This window comes from Lactuca saligna, chromosome 1 (assembly GCF_052625555.1).
Source record: "Lactuca saligna cultivar CGN05327 chromosome 1, ASM5262555v1, whole genome shotgun sequence".
NCBI lineage: Eukaryota > Viridiplantae > Streptophyta > Magnoliopsida > Asterales > Asteraceae > Lactuca > Lactuca saligna.
The window spans coordinates 154,478,418-154,498,402 of NC_136417.1; the positions used below are offsets into that span (position 1 = coordinate 154,478,418).

Here is a 19,985-nt window from a genome sequence, read left to right on the forward strand (position 1 = left end):
ATATCATTCATCGATGCAAGCAAAACTCAGTGGCTAACAATAAGAACTTCACAGGCATGCTTCGGTGGTATATTACGTTACGACATCATATTCTGGCCATTATACCGAAGGTGTTTAAAACCGTGAAGAAGCCTTCTGTTGTTAAGAGGGAATGAAGTTTCTACACCAAGGACGCAAAGGGGGAGATCGTAGAGTATATTTGTGTTGCGTCTTGGGCTAAGTGTTCTGTAATCCGGATTGGGCCTGTCCATCTGTGTCTATATATGCATGCATGTATGCGTATATTAATAAGTTTTTCATTATGTTGATTTTTGTAACCCTAAACGCCTCTACAGATTGAAGTTCTTTATCGAGCTCTTCTGAGGTGTTATTGCATTAATCATTCGACACATTCAGCACAATACTTGTGTTCTTATTACGTTCTTATTTTATATTTTGCTCAGAATCATACGATCCTAATAAAACTTTGTTCTAACAGCGGGGCGTGGGACCCACGTTACCGATCAGCTCCGTTCAAAAAATACGAAAGCCATCAACCTTGAACCGGAGGCCGCCTCAGCATAAACATAGCGAGAAACAAAAAAACAAAAAAACGCACGTAAAATCTAAAAAACGCAAACGGGCAACGAAAATAGGGGGTGCAACTCGAGTACTTCCCAGGGGATCACCCATGCTAATACTACTCTCGCCCAAGCACGCTTAACTACGGAGTTCTGATAGGATCCGATGCATTAGTACTGCTATGATCGCACCCAAAGTACTATCCCTGCTTATTGCTTTTATGTCTTACAAGACGCAGAACCTCCTTTGTTTTGGTACGCGGGGTGTGGGACCTACCAGACCGATCGGCTCCGTTCCAAAACTACAAAAACCATCAACCATGAACCGGAGGGCACCCGACCATAGATATATCAAGAAACAAAAAAAAAAACAAAAACCGCACATAAAATGTTAAAAAAAAACACAAACATGCAACGAAAAAAAAGGGGGGGGGGGTGCAATATGAGGACTTCCCAGGGGTCACCCATCCTTGTACTACTCTCCCCCAAACACGCTTAACTGTGGAGTTCTGATGGGATCCCGTGCATTAGTGCTGGTATGATCGCACCCAAAATACTATCCATGCTTATTGTTTTTATGTCTTACAAGAAGCAGAACCTCCTTTGTTTTGGTACACGGGGCGTGGGACGCACGAGACTGATCGGCTCCGTTTCAAAAATTCGAAAACCATCAACCATGAACCGGAGGGTATCCGAGCATAGAAATACAAAGAAAGAAAAAAAACCAAAAATATGCACGTAAAATCTAAAAAAACGCAAACATGCAACGAAAAAGGGAGGCTGCAACACGAGGACTTCCTAGGGGTCACCCATCCTAATACTACTCTCCCCAAACACGCTTAACTGCGGAGTTCTGATGAGATCCGGTGCATTAGTGCTGGTATGATCGCACCGAAAATACTATCCATGCTTATTGTTTTTATGTCTTACTAGATGCAAAACGTCCTTTGTTTTGGTACGCGGAGCCTGGGACCCACGAGACCGATCGGATCCGTTCCAAAAATTCGAAAACCATCAACAATGAAACGGAGGGCACCCCGAACATAGAAATATAAAGAAAGAAAAAAAAACTAAAAATCTGCACGTAAAATCTAAAAAAACGCAAACGGGCATCGAAAAAGGGGGGGGGGGGTGCAAAACGAGGGCTTCCCAGGGGGTCACCTATCCTAGTACTACTCTCGCCTAAACACGCTTAACTGCGGAGTTCTGATGGGATCCGATGCAATAGTGCTAGTATGATCGCACCCGAAATGCTATCCATGCTTATTGCTTTTATGTCTTACAAGATTCAAGACGTCCTTTGTTTTGGTACGCAGGGCGTGGGACCCACGTGACCGATCAGTTCAGTTCTGACAATACGAAAACCATCAACATTGAACCGGAGGCCGCCCGAGCATACACACAACAAGAAAGAAAAAAAAAAGAAAAAAAAAACGCACGTAAAACCTAAAAAATCGCAAATGGGCAACGAAAAAGTGGGTGCAACACGAGGACTTCCTAGGGGGTCACCCATCCTAGTAATACTCTCACTGAAGCACGCTTAACCGCAGAGTTCTAATAGGATCCGGTGTATTAATGCTTGTATGATTGCACACGAAATACTATCCATGCCTATTGCTTTTATGTTTTACAAGACGCAGAGCACCCTTTATTTTCGTACGCAAGCCGTGGGATCCAAGTGAGCGATCGGTTGCGTTACGAAAATACGAAAACCATTATCTTTGAACCGGAGGCTGCCGAGCATAAACATAGCAAGAAAGAAACAAAAAAAAAAAAAAAAAAAAAAAAAAAAAAAAAAAAAAAACGCACGTAATAACTAAAAAAATGAAAACGGACAACGAAAAAGGGGGTGCAACACGAGGACTTCCCAGGTGGTCACCCATCCTAGTACTACTCTCGCCCAAACACGCTTAACTAAAGAGTTCTGATGGGATCCGGTGCAATAGTGCTGATGGGATCTGGTGCACTAGTGCTTGTATGATCGCACCCGATATAATATTCATGTTTATTGCTTTTATGTTTTAGAAGATGTAGAACATCCTTTGTTTTCATACGCGAGACGTGGGACCCACGTGAGCGAGCGACTCCGTTTCGAAAATACGAAAACCATCAACATTGAATCGGAGGCCGCCCGAGCATAGAAATAGAAAAAAAAAAAAGAAAAGAAAAACAAAAAAAAATGCACGTAAAACCTAAAAAAACACAAACGGGCAACGAAAAAGGAGGTGCAACACGAGGACTTCAAAGGGGTCACCCATCCTAGTAATACCCTCGCCCAATCACGAATAACTACAGAGTCTTCCTGGGATCCGGTGTATTAGTGCTATTATGATCGCACCCAAAATACTATCCATGCTTATTACTTTTATGTCTTGCAAGATGCAGAAACTCCTTTGTTTTCATACGCGAGGCGTGGGACCCACGTGTGCGAACGTCTCTGTTCTGAAAATACGAAAACCATCAACATTGAACTGGAGGCCGCCAAAAAAAAAACGCACGTAAAACTTAAAAAAATGCAAACGGGCAACGAAAAAGGGATGCAACACGAGGACTTCCTCATCCTAGTCATACTCTCGCCCAAGCACGCTTAACTGGGGAGTTCTTATGGGACCCGGTGCATTGATGCTGGTATGATCGCACCCAAAATAGTATTGCTTTTATTTTTTACAAGACGTAGAACATCCTTTGTTTTCGTACACGAGGCGTGGGACCTACTTGAGCGATCGACTCCGTTCCGAAAATACAAACACCAACAAAATTGAACCGGAGGCCGCCCGAGCATATACATAGCAAGAAAGAAAAAAAAAAACGCACGTAAAACATAAAAAAACGCAAACGGAAAATGAAAAAGGGGATGCAACACGAGGACTTCCCAGGGGGTCACCATCCTAGTACTACTCTCGCTCAAGCACGTTTAACTATAGAGTTCTGATGGGATCCGATGCAATAGTGTTGGTATGATCGCACCATAAATACTATCCATCCTTATTGCTTTTATTTCTTATAAGATGCAGAACATCCTTTGTATTCGTATGCGAGGCGTGGGACCCACGTGAGCAATCGACTCCGTTTCCGAAAATGCAAAACCATCAACCATCAACCGGAGGCCGCCGCAGCATAGACATAGAAAGAAAGAAAAAAAAACGCACGTAAAACCTAAGAAAACTCAAACGCGCAACGAAAAAGGGGGTGCAACCCGAGGACTTCACAGGGGGTCACCCATCCTAGTTCTACTCTCGCCAAATCATGCATAACTAAGAGTTCTGATGAGATCCGGTGCATTAGTGCTATTATGATCACACCCGAAATACTATCCATGCTTATTACTTTTATGTCTTACAAGATGCTGAACCTCCTTCTTTGTCGTACGCGAAGTGTGAGACACATGTGAACGATCGTCTCCGTTCCGAAAATACGAAAACCATCAACATTGAACCGGAGGCCGCCCGAGCATAGACTTACCAAGAAAGAAAAAAAAACCCAAAAGCACGTAATACCTAAAAAAATGAAAACGAGTAACGAAAAGGGGAGTGCAACACGACGAGCCACCGAAGCATGGACATAGCAAGAAAGAAAAAAAAACAAAAAAACGCAAACGGGCAACGAAAAAGGGATGCAACATGAGGACTTCCTGATCCTAGTAATACTCTCGCCCCAGGACGCTTAACTGTGGAGTTCTGATGGGACCCGGTGCATTGATGCTGGTATGATCGCACCCAAAATAGTATTGCTTTTTATTTTTTACAAGACGCAGAACATCCTTTGTTTTCGTACACGAGGCGTAGGAACTACGTGAGCGATCAACTCCGTTCCGAAAATACAAAAACCAACAAAATTGAACCGGAGGCCGCCCGAGCATAGACATAGCAATAAGGAAAAAAAAATGCACGTAAAACCTAAAAAAACGCAAACGGACAACGAAAAAGGGGATGCAACACGAGGACTTCCCAGGGGGTTACCATCCTAGTACTACTCTCGCCCAAACACGTTTAACTATATAGTTCTGATGGGCTCCGATGCAATAGTGCTGGTATGATCGCACTAGAAATACTATCCATCCTTATTGCTTTTATTTCTTACAATATGCAGAACATCCTTTGTATTCGTATGCGAGGCGTGGGACCCACGTGAGCAATTGACTCCGTTCCGAAAATGCGAAACCATCAACAATCAACCGGAGGCCGTCGGAGCATAGACATAGAAAGAAAGAAAAAAAAAACGCACGTAAAACCTAAGAAAACTCAAATGGGCAACGAAAAAGGGGGTGCAACCCGAGGACTTCACAGGGGGTCACCCATCCTAGTTCTTCTCTCGCCAAATCACGCTTAACTAAGAGTTCTGATGAGATTCGATGCATTAGTGCTATTATGATTGCACCCGAAATAGTATCCATGCTTATTACTTTTATGTCTTACAAGATGCTGAACCTCCTTCGTTTTCGTACGCGAAGCGTGAGACACATGTGAGCGATCGTCTCTGCTCCGAAAATACGAAAACCATCAACATTGAACCGGAGGCCGCCCGAGCATAGACTTACCAAGAAAGAAAAAAAACCAAAAAACACGTAATACCTAAAAAAATGCAAACGAGCAACGAAAAAGGGGGTGCAACACGAGGAGCCGCCGAAGTATGGACATAGTAAGAAAGAAAAAAAAACAAAAAAACGCACGTAAAACCTAAAAAAATGCAAACGGGAAACGAAAAAGGGGGTGCGACCCAAGGACTTCACAGGGGGTCACCCATCCTAGTACCACTCTCGCCCAAGCACGCTTAGCTGCGGAGTTCTGATGGGATCTGGAGCAATAGTGCTCGTATGATCGCACCAGAAATGCTATCCATGCTTATTGCTTTTATGTCTTACAAGACGCAGAACCTCCTTTGTTTTGGTACGAGGGGTGTGGGACCCACGTGAGCGATCGTCTCCATTCCGAAAATACAAAAATCTTCAACATTGAACCGGAGGCCGCCCGAGCATACACATAGCAAGAAAGAAAAAAAAAACAAAAAAAACACATGTAAAACCTAAAAAAAATTGCAAACGGGCAACGACAAAGGGGGTGCAACACGAGGACTTTCAAGGGGGTCACCCATCCTAGTAATACTCTCGCCGAAGCACCCTTAACTATAGAGTTCTAATAGGATCCAGTGCATTAATGCTTGTATGATCGGACCCGAAATACTATGCATGCTTATTGCTTTTATGTTTTACAAGACGCAGAACATCCTTTGTTTTCGTACGCGAGGCATGGGACCCATGTGAGCGATCGGCTCCGTTCCGAAAATACGAAATCATCATCTTTGAACCGGAGGCCGCCCGAGCATAGATATAGCAAGAATAAAAAAAAATGCACATAAAACCTAAAAAAACACAAACGGACAACGGAAAAGGTGGTGTAACACGAGGTCTTCCCAGGGGGTCACCCATCCTAGTACTACTCTCGCTCAAACACGCTTAACTAAAGAGTTCTAATGGGATATGGTGCAATAGTGTTGGTATGATTGCACCCGAAATACTATCCATGCTTATTGCTTTTATGTTTTACAAGACACAGAACATCCTTTGTTTTCGTAAGCGAGGCGTTGGACCTTCGTGAGCGATCGACTCCGTTCCGAAAATACGAAAACCATCAATATTGAACCGGAGGCCGCCCTAGAATAGAAATCGCAAGAAAGAAAGAAAAAAACCAAAAAAACGCACGTAAAACCTAAAAAAACGCAAACGGGCAACAAAAAAGGAGGTGAAACACGAGGACTTCAAAGGGGTCACCCATCCAAGTACTACTCTCGCACAATCACGCTTAACTACGGAGTCTTGATGGGATCCGGTGTATTAGTGATATTATGATCGCACCCAAAATACTATCCATGCTTATTACTTTTATGTCCTACAAGATGTAGAAACTCCTTTGTTTTCATACACGGGGCATGGGACCCACGTGAGCGATCGTCTCTGTTTTGAAAATACGAAAACCATCAACATTGAACCGGACGCTGCTCGAGCATAGACATAGCAAGAAAGAAAAAAAAAACAAAAAAAAACGTATGTAAAACTTAAAGAACGCAAACAGGCAACGAAAAAGGGGTGCAACACGAGGACTTCCCAGGGGGTTACCCATCCTAGTAATACTCTCGCCCAAGCATGCTTAACTGCGTAGTTCTGATGGGACCTGGTGCATTAATGCTGGTATGATCACACCCGAAATACTATCCTTGCTTATTGCTTTTATTTTTAACAAGACACAGAATATCCTTTGTTTTTGTACGCGAGGTGTCGGACCCACGTGAGCGATCGGTTCCGTTCCGAAAATATGAAAACATTAACATTGAACCGGAGGCCACCCGAGCATAGACATGGCAAGAAAGAAAAAAAAACCGCACGTATAACCTAAAAAACGCAAACGAACCACGAAAAAGGGGGTGCAACATGAGGACTTCCCAGGCGGTTACCGATGCTAGTACTACTCTCACCCAAACACGATTAACTACGAAGTTGAGATGGGATCCGGAGCATTAGTGCTGGTATGATCGCACCTGAAATACTATCCATCCTTATTGCTTTTAATTTTTACAAGACGCAGAACATCCTTTGTTTTCGTACGCGAGGTGTGGGACCCACATGAGCGATCCACTCCGTTCCGAAAATACGAAAACCATCAACATTGTACCGGAGGCCGCCCGAGCATAGACATGCCAAGAAAGAAAAAAAAAATGCACGTAATACCTAAAAAAATGGAAACAGTCATTTAAAAAGGGGGTGCAACACGAGGACCCACCGGAGCATAGACATAACAAGAAAGAAAAAAATCAAAAAAATAAAAAATAAAAAATAAACGCACGTAAAACCTAAAAAAACGCAAACGGGCAATGAAAAAGGGGGTGCAACACGTGGACTTCACAGGGGGTCACCCATCGTAGTACTACTCTCCCCCAATCACGCTTAACTACAGAGTTCTGATGGGATCCGGTGCAGTAGTGCTAGTATGATTGCACACGAAATACCATCCATGATTATTACTTTTATGTCTTACAAGATGCAGAACCTCTTTTGTTTTCGTACTCGAGGCGTAGGACCCACGTGAGGGATTGTCTTCGTTCTGAAAATACGAAAACCATCAACATTGAAGCGGAGGTCGCTCGAGCATAGACATACCAAGAAAGAAAAAAATATAAAAAAAAACACACATTTAAAACCTAAAAAAACGCAAACAGGCAACCAAAAAGGGGGTGCAACATGAGGACCAGGGGGTCACCCATCCTAATACTACTCTCGCCTAAGCACGGTTAACTGCAGAGTATTGATGGGATCTGGTGCATTAGTGCTGGTATTATCGCACCCGAAATACTATCCATGCTTATTGCTTTTATGTCTTACAAGACGCAGAACCACCTTTGTTTTTGTACGCGAGGCGTGGGTCCTACGTGAGTGTTCGGCTTCGTTCCAAAAATACAAAAACCATCAACATTGAACCGGAGGCTGTTCGAGCATAGACATATCAAGAAAGAAAAAAAAACGCACGTAAAACCTAAAAAAACGCAAACAGGCAACGAAAAGGGGGTGCCACACGAGGTCTTCTAGGGGGTCACCCATCCTAGTACTACTCACGCCCAAGCACGCTTAACTGCGGAGTTCTGATGGGATCCGGTGCATTAGTGTTGGTATGATCGCACCCGAAATACTATCCAAGCTTATTGCTTTTATGTCTTACAAGACGCAGAACCTCCTTTGTTTTCGTACGCGAGTCATGGAATCCATGTGAGTGATCGGCTCCGTTCCGTCGCAAACGGGCAACGAAAAAGGGGGTGCACCATGAGGACCTCCCTGGGGGTTACCCATCCTAGTACTACTCTTGGGCAAGCACAAAACCACCACCGTGAGGTGGTGGTTGCCACTTCCTGCCGCCACCGGCCACCGTATCGGGTGGCGGTGTGCCTCGTTTGTATTGTGATTCATTTTCGGATGCTTGAAACCTTTGTTGTAACACCGTAAATTTCAAAACAAATTTTTCAATTTTCTTATAAAACATAATTCGATTAATATTCATCAAACAACCATATTAATTATCCAATATAGGTTAATACAAAATCCCAAGATCACAATGTAAAAACTCCGAGTGTGTGTGTACGGATCAAGCCGGCGCCTTCCCGCGGTCGTCACTAGTACTTGAAACAATAACATCAAACAATGTAAGCACAAGGCTTAGTGAGTTCCCCAAAATACCACATATAACACATATTAGCCACTCGAGGCTATAACTCTGTGGGTCCGTGCACCCAAACTCTGTGAACCCTCATGTTCTAGCTCTGATAAACATGCACTACATAAATCACATAGAAATAATGCAGTTCAACACATAACATACATAGCATACAAATACTCTATCACATAACTTTGGTTACCTACTCAAGGTAATATAGTATAGTGAGAAGACTCACCTCGCGTATCTCGGTATCTCACGAATCCTGGAAATCCCTCGTGCTCGATCCTCCGAGCTCTAATCCTCCTATAACATTATATGTTTCTAATTAACACTTTATATCTCTAAGGTTGACTATCCATAAGAAGTCAACACAGGTCAACTCTGGTCAATGGTCAACGGTCAACTCTGATCGGACACGGCGAGTACCATGGCGACTCGGCGGTTCTAGACGTTTTCACCAACCCTCTGAAATCCCCTTACTACACGTCGAGTATTCCCCCCTTTTACTCGACGAGTTTCACCTGAATGAATCGTGGGGCCACCCCGACTCAACTCGCCGAGTCTCAAGGACAACTCGGCGAGTCCAAGTTTGACTCAGTCCACTCGTCATCCCTCTCCAACTCACCCTGACTCACTGAGTCTACCCATGACTCGATTGGACCACTCGCTGAGCAGTCCCAAGGCAATCTTCAAGCTACTCGCCGAGTCGGATGAACAGACTCGGCGAGTCCATGCCATGCAACCACTCTAACTTGCTTCTAAGGTCAGATCTGCTTCCAAAAACTATAGATCTGGCCTCCCTCGACTGATTCATCACGTAAAGCTCCTATCTTGGTGCTCATAACACACCCTATAGCTCCTAAATGGAGTTTTTGACCTAAGGCATGAGGATTCCAATCCAAGGCCTCCATTGATTCCCAAAAAGCTTGGGTAAAGGGATACTCTAGACCTCTAAGGGTCCAGATCTATGGTTCAAACCTCATAAGGGACCAAGAGGACACTAAATCTTGCCATAAAAGGGTTCAAGAAACCCTAAATCTAGATAACCAACAACAAGGAAGAAGGTAACTCGGATTTATTACCACAAAAGTGATGCTCTGGACTCCAAACCCACAAAAGTGGCTCTTCTTGCTTTCCCTTGGCTAGCTCTTCTCCTTCCTTGCAAAAATGGCACCTCCAAGGTCAATAATGGCCTCCTACTTAGCTCCAAATGCTCACACTCGATTAGGGTTTCACTCAAGGGGCTGGTGAGCACAAATAACGGCCATTAGGCCCTTTAAATAAGTCTCAAACCCGAGAAATTAGGGTTTCATTACACAGCGCTGACTCGCCGAGTCCATATCCTGGACTCGTCGAGTCCATGCGCGATCCCGCGTCCAAATCCACGTCCCTACTCGGCGAGTCTGAGCTCCAACTCGCCGAGTCCCCCCACAAATCAACAAAATACAATAAACAAGATACCTGATAAAATCCGGCTATTACATTTGTTGGATAAGGTGTCTAAATCCATAACTATATTTGGTATGTACTTGACCCGACCCGGCATGGTGCATTTGGGTTGCATGGCATCAAACATTTGGATATACTAAAATGAGAGAAATAACACTTATGGTTTATTAATATATTATAAGTTCTAATATATTAATAATATTATTTAATTAGTATTGATCAAGAATTAATCTAGAATTAATTAAGTGATCAAAAGATGAGTAATTAAATATATGGGTTGATTGTGTAGATCATCTGTAACTTGTATTGTGGGCTAAATGCTCCATGGATTATCAAGTTGGGCTAAGGTACATAGGATGCTCCATGGATGCTACATGGGAGTTACAAACCCATGGTCATGGAAATGAAGAGCTATGTTACATTAGGGTTTACATGGTGCAACCCTAATTGTAACACACTATATAAAGGATATGAAGCTCACCAAAATCGGCACTAGAAGCAAGATAGAGAGGGAAAGCCGATTTTACAATTGTTATACATTCTCTCAAAGTTATTCCAAAGCCCTTGGTGTTGTGTGAACCATTTTAGGCATCACACTTGGGGTGCTAGGCTCTCAAGGTTTTCAAGGAATCAAATCAACTACAAGGTATGTAATTCTAGCCATCTTTTATGATTAAAAGTTCCCCATGTATGCTAGATACGATTATGAACCATGGAAATCATATTTTGCATGTATTTTTAGATAAACATAGATCTCAGGTTTTCTAGGGTTGCATGCACACTTAGGGGTGTTAGAATGCTCATAGCCCATCAGTGGAAATGGACTAGAAACATTACCCTAAGCTGTTTTGGTGTTGTAAAACTTATTTTAGATGGTATAATGGTTGTTCTGATCCATTTACAATGGCTAATATCAAAATTGCAAGATTATATGTGTTCATATGTTCTTGAAATTTTGATATGAATATTCATGTTCTTCTGAGTTCTTAATAGATCATAGGAATTACTTGTTTAATGCTTAATTCATGATCTTTATGTGTTTTAATGGAGTCCATAACTTGTCCTCAAGTTATGCATAACCAAAAGTCTCTTTGTTTTAAACCCATTAAAAGATCACATAAGTTACAAAAATGAAGAGTCTTCATTTTAATAACTCATAAGTTATAAATTGAAGAGTTTTTTTAAGTTACAAAACTTTCCCTCAAGTTTTGGAACATATAAAGTTATCTTAATAAACTTTAGTTCCAACCCCTAGATTTTTAAAAGTTAAAAATCAACCCTTATACTTTATAATATTATAAGTCATATATATATATATATATATATATAAGATCAAGTCGTATTACCGTTAATAGGCCTCATTCACGAAGTCGGTATATAAGGGGGGGTATAAGCACTACAAGAAAAAGACCCTTTTACGACGCGCAAACGACGACACTCATTGATTTATGTTACGCAAAAGTGAGTGACATTAAAAAAGTGTAATCTATTCAAAAAATTTAAGAATTTAGGTCGCGCATTATTGCGTGCCCTTAAGTTAGTGTCCAAAAAACAAAAACAAAAAAACACGGAGGGCGCCTATAATAAGATGCGTGTGTCTAAGGATGTCGCTTTATAAATTTTATTTGAACGCGCGTTCTATCCTTTAATAATCAGGGGGAAAATGAAAAAATGAAATCCTAAAACATTAAAAACCCCGCCATCCTTTTTTTCTTCTTTCCCTCTTGCCCTAATTATCGATTCCTCATTTTTCTCTCAGATTTGAGTCTCCTCTTTCATCAAAAATAAGAGGTAGCAAGGTAAATTTTCTGAGATTCGAAACTATATGACTCGAATTAGAGGTTGAAGATCAGAAATCGATGGTTACAAATCAGATTTGGGATCGAAAGTCAGAGGTTCAAGGTATAATCGAAAACATCAAGAGAAGGAAAGCAAAAGCGGAGGAGGCATCAGGTTCGAAGATTGTTCTCTTCTTCTTCATGTATATGCCCTGGATTTCTTTCTCTTACATTCAATCTCTAAAGATTCGTTTATTCCCTAAATCAGGTACAAAGATTATTCCCTTCTTCTCCATCTATTTTGGGAACACATGGCTCTACGAACCCTCGCGACTGCTAAAACCCTAGGTGCGATATCCAAGTTTTAGCAACATGTGTGTGGATTGCAGTCGTTGACGCTTCCCGATCTTTCCTACGATTATGGAGCACTGGAGTCGGTGATTAGCGGAGAGATCATGCAGCTCCATCACCAGAAACACCACTGGACTTACATAACCAACTACAATAAAGCTATCGAGCAGCTCGATGATGCTATCACCAAGGGAGATGCTTCAACTGTTGTCAAATTTCAGAGCACTATTAAGTTCAATGGCGAAGGTTAAACACTATAATTTCCTATCTTTTCGATTTCATTGTTTTTGGTTGAATACTTACTAGAAGCGTTATGTACGAATTTACATATATATCTTATATATATATATATATATATATATATATATATATATAGATAAATCTAAATAATAATAATAATAATAATCAATTTGAAGCTCTATTACCATCTGGGTTCTATTTAAAATCTTCATTTTCTCTCTTCAAATCTGCAATTTCAAAGTTGAAGGTATTCTAATGGCTTCCTCTAGTGGTACGACAACATCATCAGGTGGTTCATACCCAATTCAGAACTCGGGGTCTGATGAAGATCTTCAGCAATTGATGAATCAGAGGAGGAAGAAGAGAATGATTTCGAATCGTGAATCTGCAAGGAGATCTAGAAAGAGGAAGCAAAAGCATCTGGATGATCTCACGAGTCAGCTGAATCAACTCAGGAAAGAGAACAACCAGATCATATCAAGCGTCAGTATCACCACCCAGCATTACATAAGCGTGGAGGCGGAGAACTCTGTTCTGAGAGCTCAGGTGGTGGAGCTCAGCCACCGGCTACAGTCTCTGAATGAGATGATCGCTTTTATGTACCAACCTGTCGACACCGGTTGTGGGTTTGAGGACGAGAAATATGGCGGTGGAGGTGGCACTGAGTTTGTCGACGAGTTCATGAATAACTCACTGAGTTACCTTTATGCAAACCAGCCTATTATGGCTTCAGCAGACATGATTCAGTACTGAGTCATATGTAAATCTCCTAAAAGTCTTGAAAAAAAATTCAGATTTGGTGATAGCTTGGGTGTGTTAGGGTGGGGTGGGGTGGGGTGGGTGGAATAAAGATTTGTGAACAAAGGAAGATGATGATTTATGGGTACAAAGAGCTATGATTGTAATGGGTCTTTCTTGTAATGGGTCTTTCTTGCAAGGTTAAACACTATAATTCGATTGGAAACTTCCTCTTCAAGTCCTAAATAGGTTAAAGTGAAGCAACTGAACAACACATTTAGGACAAATTTGATGCTAGGAGGATAATAATATTCATACATCCATAGATATCTAATCTACCCTTATGTCTCTGAGCAGGTCATGTAAATCACTCAATTTTCTGGAAGAATCTCACTCCCACCAGTGTTAGTTTCTTGACTTCTTCTGATTTAGATGATAATTCTGACTTCCGAGCACTATAATTTGACCAAAACTAAAACCCTAAAACCTTATTGCAGGAAGGAGGTGGCGAGCCACCACATGGTTCTTTGGGATCGGCTATCAACCAGAGCTTTAGTTTTGTGGAAAAATTGATTGCTAAAAAGAACGCAAAAGGCGTTGCTGTGCAAGGTTCTAGATGTGTGGTATGTTCCTTAATCTTTATTTTGTCATTTTGGTTTTTTCTTTCAACTTTTTTCTTGTTATTTTAAACTTATGATATATTTTGGCAGTGGCTTGCTGTTAACATAGAGTTGAAGAGGCTTGTGGTTGAAACCACATCAAACCAGGTAAGTTATCACTAGTTTTATTCAAACAAATTAGTATCCCTATTAAACTTCAGAAATCAAATTATTTAAATATGAATCTCTGTTGTAGGACCCATTGGTTACAAAAGGTCCTAGTTTGGTTCCTCTGCTTGGCATAGATGTTTCGGAGCATGCATTTAAACAAATTTCATTTTTGTATGGTATACAAGTTGTAAGAATTTCAACTTATATATGTGTTTTTGTATAATTTGTAGTATAAAAATGTCAAGCCAGATGTTCTTTAATCAACTGGAAATATGCAAGTGAGGTATATGAGAAAGAGTGCCCTTAAAAGAGTTGCAGGTTTGTTAAGATTTAAAGGATGCAATAAAGAAACCCTATTTTACCCTTGGGATAAGAATATACTGTGTATGAAACCAGTTTTCCTGTTACACAATGGATTTTTCTGATTAGAATCCATTGAATCATTGAGTTTCAGTCAATAACTAACATTCCTTTGTGCAGATGAAGCTTATGATTGCTGTTTAAGAGCTGTTCAAATACTACCTATACATTCTCTCTCTCTCTCTCTATCTATCTCTCTCTCTCTTTCTCTCTCTCTCTCTAATAACTTTGTGAAGAATTGTACTTAAAACATGATTTTTTGTGCAACTTCTAGAATTTATGATGGGTCTTGCAAATCTTGCTTTACTTTCTGGTGAACGTTCATCTTTAAAGGTACTTGTTATATGCAAAGAAAAGGGTCATAGTCTTGCATCAGATCCCACATCCATATTTACACTTACATACCCTCATTTGTCACAGGTTTTGGGACCCATAAGCCAGGCCTTGCATCATGCAGCCCAGTATTTGGATGGCTTACCAACTGTATGCATATTACATGTATTCCGCCTTGCAAATTTATTATTTATTTAATTATTTATGTATTTTCCAATGTATTTTTCATAAAAATCTTGTGAAATATGTTTTTCATAAAAAGAGGGAGTAATGATAAATTAAGATTTATTTATATCATTTAATAAATCTTTTACACATTTGAAGTTATTAAATAATAAATATTGTGTATTTTGTTGTCTGCAGTATGATGACACGGAGAAACGAAGAGAAATGGATAAAAACTCTTTAGAAAGATATACTCATTATTATGAAAGATGGTCTACAAACCAATCCATAAGCTTACATTATTATTGTTATAACTTATAATATCATTTCTATTTATATAAAAAAAATGTTGACTTTTATATGATGTTTTATAATTTATAAGTTTTAACAGGATAATTATTGTTTTCTGTTCTGGAGTTAGCAATGTCATCAAACATAGCTGAAACTGTGAAAAGAGCCAGAGAACTGAGGGAATTGGGAGTTTACCCTATGGTCCTCATCTCCCAAATGGCTACACTTATTATGGACATTATTGCTGGAACATATCAAGTAATTGAAGCTAGTGCTGACTCATTGTTTGATGGTAGAAGCTGTAAGTTCTTCTCAACTTTTTTTCTTTATTATTATACTAGGTTATAATGTGTGGACACCACAAAAAAATTTAAAACTAATGTTAATTAAATTATAGGGTTAATCTAAAAGATAGCTTATTTTGTGTTTGTTTTGAATAAAACTTCAAAATTACTTTTTGCCCAGATAAAAAAAATTCTGTTTTTTTCATTTTTCCCGATCCGACCATTTTAATCATTTTTTTGTCAAAGAATTTGTGCACTAAATAGCACATAGGGGGAGGGAGGAGGGTGTTAAAATGATTATACGATGAAACATAAATTTTGTAAACTGAAATTTAATAATAATAATTTATTTTGTTAAAAAAAGGTTGTAAAAGTATTTATGATTCAAAGTATTATAATTTTTGATAATTATTTAAAGATAAAAAAGTAATTAAATTAATTGAAATCTGATCCTTATGATTGAAAGTAATATAATTTTTGCTAAAAATTACATAAATGCTCCCACTATTAACCAATTTACAAAACAATTCATGTCTTAATAAATTAATTGAAATCTGATCCTTATGTTATTCAATTGACATAACAGCCCCTATGTAACTAAATTTTCAAAGCAGTACATTTGTTTTAAAAAATTACATAATGGCCCATGTGTTAATAAAATTTAATGAAATTTGGTCCCTTTGTATAAATCAAAGTCTAAAGAAGTAATCACAGTGATTTTTTTTTTTTTTGCATTTTTTTTTGTAATAATTGTTGTAATGTTGATTAAATTCAATACAGTTTTAACAAAAACATTAAGTTTTTCATATAAACATTATGTTCAAAAAGTTAAAAAAAAAAAACTGTTACAACCGAAAAGTATGATTTAGATTTATGAAATCACCATTACATCAATTATGCTAAAAAATTCAAGGATACCTGGCATTATTTCTTTAAAGCTAAAAGGACAAATATGCCTTTTTCTTTATAATTTATGAAAAAACAACAACAAATGAAACAAAAAATAGATACCACACTTCTATTGTATGCTATCTCCTTCTCACGAAATAGATACCATAGAAAACAGATACTATGTATACATAATGAAAGTAAGATGATATATGAAACTCAAATTTTAAAAAAAAAAGTAGTAGAAGGAGAAGAAGATTTGTAACAGAAGGAGAATGAAAAGAAATAAACTATAAACTGAAACTATGGATAGGTAAATGAAACTAGTTGCTAATTCTTGCGTTTAAACTTTTAATATTGTTTTTTTTTCTTTGTTTAAAATTTGTTAAGTGTTTTTTTAATAGATTGTAGCCTCGGAATCCATACGAGACACTGGAGCAGTTGCAAGTTCTCGGGCTACTGAAATTGGGCTTGATATTCTAGCACAAACAATCCAGGTGTCACCTAGTTATTAAAGTTATATTTGTAAACATGTATATAAATACAAGGGCATTTTGGTCATTATACCCCCATAAAAGTTTTTAAAAAAGATAGGTAACTATTTGTTGCGCTTAATTTATGGATTGATAACATTAAAAAAATCACATCTCATAGTATTTTCAAATATACATTTCTCCTTTTGTCTTACAATTTTTATATTGAATGTTCAAGATGATTTAGATAACATAACTCGTTTTCTAATACTAGCAAGAGAACCTATAATCCAAGGAATTGACAAGCCCCCTAAGGTAACAAAAAAGATAATTTATTTTATTGTATTTTAAATCAAATTATCAAATCATATATAAACTACCTAAACAATATTCAAATTTTATTTTATCGCCTCAATTTTGCAGACGAGCATTGTGTTTACATTAGAAGAAGGCCTGAGGGTCTTGTTCAATGGTTTAGTTGTGTTTGCTCTAAGGGAGATCAACTTATCAAAAGTAAGTTATTTTTTTCACCCTGTTATTTAATATTTTTGTGATTGAATGAAAATCTTAATGAAAGTAATTGACAACCCTTTTTCTGTAAATGATGTTGTGATTGTGGGAGAGGTGTTTTGTTTTTCTCTGTTGCTAGGTAACCTTCTCAACAACATCATTCTACTTAAGCAGGTGATTAATCAAGATTAAGGGAGATTTTTAATCATGTTTGGCATTCCTTTCCAGTAAGAAACAAAGTTGTATGATTATTTGTTAGTTTTATAGGAATGTACAACCCATGCTAGCAATGTATTATTTTTGTTTAACATTTGAATGATTCTTTGTATGACATTATAATTTGTACAATTTATTTTATTTTTTGAGTATTAAATTTTATTTTATATTATGTAATGGATTGTATTTTTTGTATACAGTATTTTATTTCTATTATGAGAAATTAAATGCAAATTTAATTTAAAAATTAATAAATATATAATTTTTTAAAACATTTAAATTTACGATATGCAAAAATGTGTGTCATCTTCATTTATGACATGGCATTTCTTGACAGGGGCTTTCTTGATACACATTGCGTGTCATTAACACGCGTGTCGTAAGGTTACGACACGCGAATGCGTGTCGTCTTCCTTTATGACATGGCCTTCCTTGATACGCATTGCGTGTCGTAAACACGCGTCGTCTCTCTTTATGACAGGGCCTTCCTTGACGCGCATTTGCGCATCGTCTGAGCCTTTTACGACGCGCAATGAGCGTCGTAAAAGGCTGTTTTTCTAGTAGTGAAGGTTGTTGCCTATAAAATGACAGCTTAACGGGTGTCCACTCTTACCCACCACTTCCTTGATTGGTGGAGGGTCGTTAGCCGAATGGGTAGGACACGGACTTATAAAATTATCATTAAAAGTATGATGAATATTATAAAGTAACTAAGTGTTTTATTAAATTCCCAATATTAGTCACTTTAGGAAAATACGAATAAGGTGCTAATCCATGAAATTACACTTTACACTTTGTTTAAGTCGTTAGTGGAGCATGTGTGGTTAACCGGCACACTAACTTGGACTTAACAAGGTAGGTAAAGGGTGACTTAAAGTTTATTATAGGTCGGCGGAGCGCGTGTGGTTAACCGGAACATTGATTGAGTGATAAACATTAAGGGTACCAAGTTATTTGCATGGTTACTTCACACCTCGTTTTGTGATCATCGACATCCCTGTTACAAAACTTGGAGGGCACACTCGAGATTGAAACATGTCTTTGAAAATTCATTGAATCTCAAAAGAATCTAGGAATTTCTAAGAACCAATTAAAACCTAATATTTATATTTCGATTTTCATGGTCGAAATTAGTGAATCGTCATTCACCTACCTTTCAAATATGTTATAGCTTAGATTACGACATCCCTCTTCTAAGTTATGATATATTGTGGTTGGATCCTAGCCTTAATATTATATTTCTGTGTTTTATTAAGGACTATCTTTATATCTAAACTAATCTAGTTCTCTTCTTTTCAGATGTCTTCCAACAACATTGCTTCTGGCTCCTTTTACCTCATCAACCTATATGGGAGGGTCATCTTCGAGGGTTCCAACTTTATGGATTGGATTCGGAACATCATGATGGTGACTCGCTAAGAGGACAAGGAATATGTCCTCGATAAGGAGCTAAAGGAGATCGATGAGTCCACTGCTACTCCCTAGGAGATTGCTGACTGTCGGACTCATGAAAGAGATGCCACCAAAGTGGCATGCATCATGATGGCCACCATGACAGCTGAACTCCAGAATTCCTATGAGGACTACTACCTTTTTGAGATGCACCAAGATATGTAGGAATGATACCATCAGAGTGCTTGTCAAGAGCGGTATGAAATAATCTCCTCCATGATAACAACCAGGATGAAGGATGGAGAATCCGTCACAAGCCACATGCAGAAAATGCAAACTTATGTGGATCGTTTGCTGAAGCTTAATATGAACTTCCCCGAGTAGCAAGCAATAAATATCATTTTGCACTTCTTACCCTCGTGTTATGATCAATTCCGCATGACATACCACATGAATAAGGAAGAAGTCACAGTCAGCAAACTTCAAGGACTCCTAGAGACCGCAGAAATAGGTCTTAATGGTAAGTCAGTTGTTAACACTCCTACTCTTACTCCAAAATCTACCCCTATCCTGGCAACCGGGAAAGGTAGAGGGATGAAGAGGAAGAGCCCTTCGAAGGGTACCAAGGGTAAGACCCTTGATGGCTCTTCTTCAAGTGGAACCAAGAAAGGTTTTGTCACTCCTTCTTCTGACCCAAAAGGGGCTAAATGCTTCTATGTCCATGAAAAGTCGCATTTGAAACGGAACTGCCCAATGTACCAGCAAGATGTGAAGGATGGGAAAGTCAAACCCAACAATGCAGGAATTTACACTATTCTATCTAATAACTCACCCTATTCTAACTCTTGGGTCCTTGATACCGGTTGTGGTATTCATATCTGTTCTGATTTACAGGGAATAAGAAGAAGTGAGAATGTGGTGCATGGAAAGATAAAATTGATCATGGGGAATAGGAAAGATTCACCTGTCACCAAGATTGGAGTTTATTC

General features: G+C 39.0%; 1 protein-coding gene, 6 non-coding genes and 13 pseudogenes across 7 annotated transcripts; 1 reads left to right on the forward strand and 19 right to left on the reverse strand.

Moving 5' to 3' along the window:
- Positions 1-635: 635 nt before the first annotated feature.
- LOC145027638 (5S ribosomal RNA) lies at positions 636-754 on the reverse strand (annotated as a pseudogene).
- A 238-nt stretch (positions 755-992) lies between these two features.
- Positions 993-1,110, reverse strand: LOC145027556 (5S ribosomal RNA). The gene has a single exon (XR_013675469.1). It is a non-coding gene; the product is annotated as a 5S ribosomal RNA (ribosomal RNA).
- A 227-nt stretch (positions 1,111-1,337) lies between these two features.
- LOC145027687 (5S ribosomal RNA) lies at positions 1,338-1,454 on the reverse strand (annotated as a pseudogene).
- Positions 1,455-1,688: 234 nt separating this feature from the next.
- LOC145027328 (5S ribosomal RNA) lies at positions 1,689-1,807 on the reverse strand. The gene has a single exon (XR_013675253.1). It is a non-coding gene; the product is annotated as a 5S ribosomal RNA (ribosomal RNA).
- A 229-nt stretch (positions 1,808-2,036) lies between these two features.
- Positions 2,037-2,155, reverse strand: LOC145027724 (5S ribosomal RNA; annotated as a pseudogene).
- A 251-nt stretch (positions 2,156-2,406) lies between these two features.
- LOC145027631 (5S ribosomal RNA) lies at positions 2,407-2,549 on the reverse strand (annotated as a pseudogene).
- Positions 2,550-3,094: 545 nt separating this feature from the next.
- LOC145027776 (5S ribosomal RNA) lies at positions 3,095-3,202 on the reverse strand (annotated as a pseudogene).
- A 209-nt stretch (positions 3,203-3,411) lies between these two features.
- Positions 3,412-3,529, reverse strand: LOC145027692 (5S ribosomal RNA; annotated as a pseudogene).
- A 641-nt stretch (positions 3,530-4,170) lies between these two features.
- Positions 4,171-4,278, reverse strand: LOC145027782 (5S ribosomal RNA; annotated as a pseudogene).
- A 208-nt stretch (positions 4,279-4,486) lies between these two features.
- LOC145027748 (5S ribosomal RNA) lies at positions 4,487-4,604 on the reverse strand (annotated as a pseudogene).
- Positions 4,605-5,266: 662 nt separating this feature from the next.
- On the reverse strand, positions 5,267-5,385 carry LOC145027588 (5S ribosomal RNA). The gene has a single exon (XR_013675500.1). It is a non-coding gene; the product is annotated as a 5S ribosomal RNA (ribosomal RNA).
- A 229-nt stretch (positions 5,386-5,614) lies between these two features.
- LOC145027704 (5S ribosomal RNA) lies at positions 5,615-5,733 on the reverse strand (annotated as a pseudogene).
- A 215-nt stretch (positions 5,734-5,948) lies between these two features.
- LOC145027642 (5S ribosomal RNA) lies at positions 5,949-6,067 on the reverse strand (annotated as a pseudogene).
- A 228-nt stretch (positions 6,068-6,295) lies between these two features.
- On the reverse strand, positions 6,296-6,413 carry LOC145027679 (5S ribosomal RNA; annotated as a pseudogene).
- Positions 6,414-6,639: 226 nt separating this feature from the next.
- LOC145027515 (5S ribosomal RNA) lies at positions 6,640-6,758 on the reverse strand. Its single transcript, XR_013675430.1, has one exon. It is a non-coding gene; the product is annotated as a 5S ribosomal RNA (ribosomal RNA).
- A 216-nt stretch (positions 6,759-6,974) lies between these two features.
- On the reverse strand, positions 6,975-7,093 carry LOC145027713 (5S ribosomal RNA; annotated as a pseudogene).
- Positions 7,094-7,433: 340 nt separating this feature from the next.
- On the reverse strand, positions 7,434-7,552 carry LOC145027607 (5S ribosomal RNA). Its single transcript, XR_013675518.1, has one exon. It is a non-coding gene; the product is annotated as a 5S ribosomal RNA (ribosomal RNA).
- Positions 7,553-7,781: 229 nt separating this feature from the next.
- On the reverse strand, positions 7,782-7,896 carry LOC145027761 (5S ribosomal RNA; annotated as a pseudogene).
- Positions 7,897-8,112: 216 nt separating this feature from the next.
- Positions 8,113-8,230, reverse strand: LOC145027362 (5S ribosomal RNA). Its single transcript, XR_013675284.1, has one exon. It is a non-coding gene; the product is annotated as a 5S ribosomal RNA (ribosomal RNA).
- Positions 8,231-12,434: 4,204 nt separating this feature from the next.
- Positions 12,435-13,340, forward strand: LOC145001113 (bZIP transcription factor 11-like). The gene is made up of 2 exons (XM_078960446.1): positions 12,435-12,582; positions 12,824-13,340. Exons 1-2 carry the CDS (start codon positions 12,441-12,443, stop codon positions 13,327-13,329), a joined length of 648 nt encoding a protein of 215 aa, XP_078816572.1. The 5' UTR covers positions 12,435-12,440; the 3' UTR covers positions 13,330-13,340.
- The last annotated feature ends 6,645 nt before the right edge of the window (positions 13,341-19,985 follow it).

Excerpts from the sequence above, each read along its gene's own strand:
- LOC145001113 (XM_078960446.1), top strand. The coding sequence starts at position 12,441 with ATGCAGCTCCATCACCAGAAACACCACTGGACTTACATAACCAACTAC. Across the intron at positions 12,583-12,823 it reads TATTAAGTTCAATGGCGAAG|GTATTCTAATGGCTTCCTCT; the intron begins GTTAAACACTAT and ends TCAAAGTTGAAG.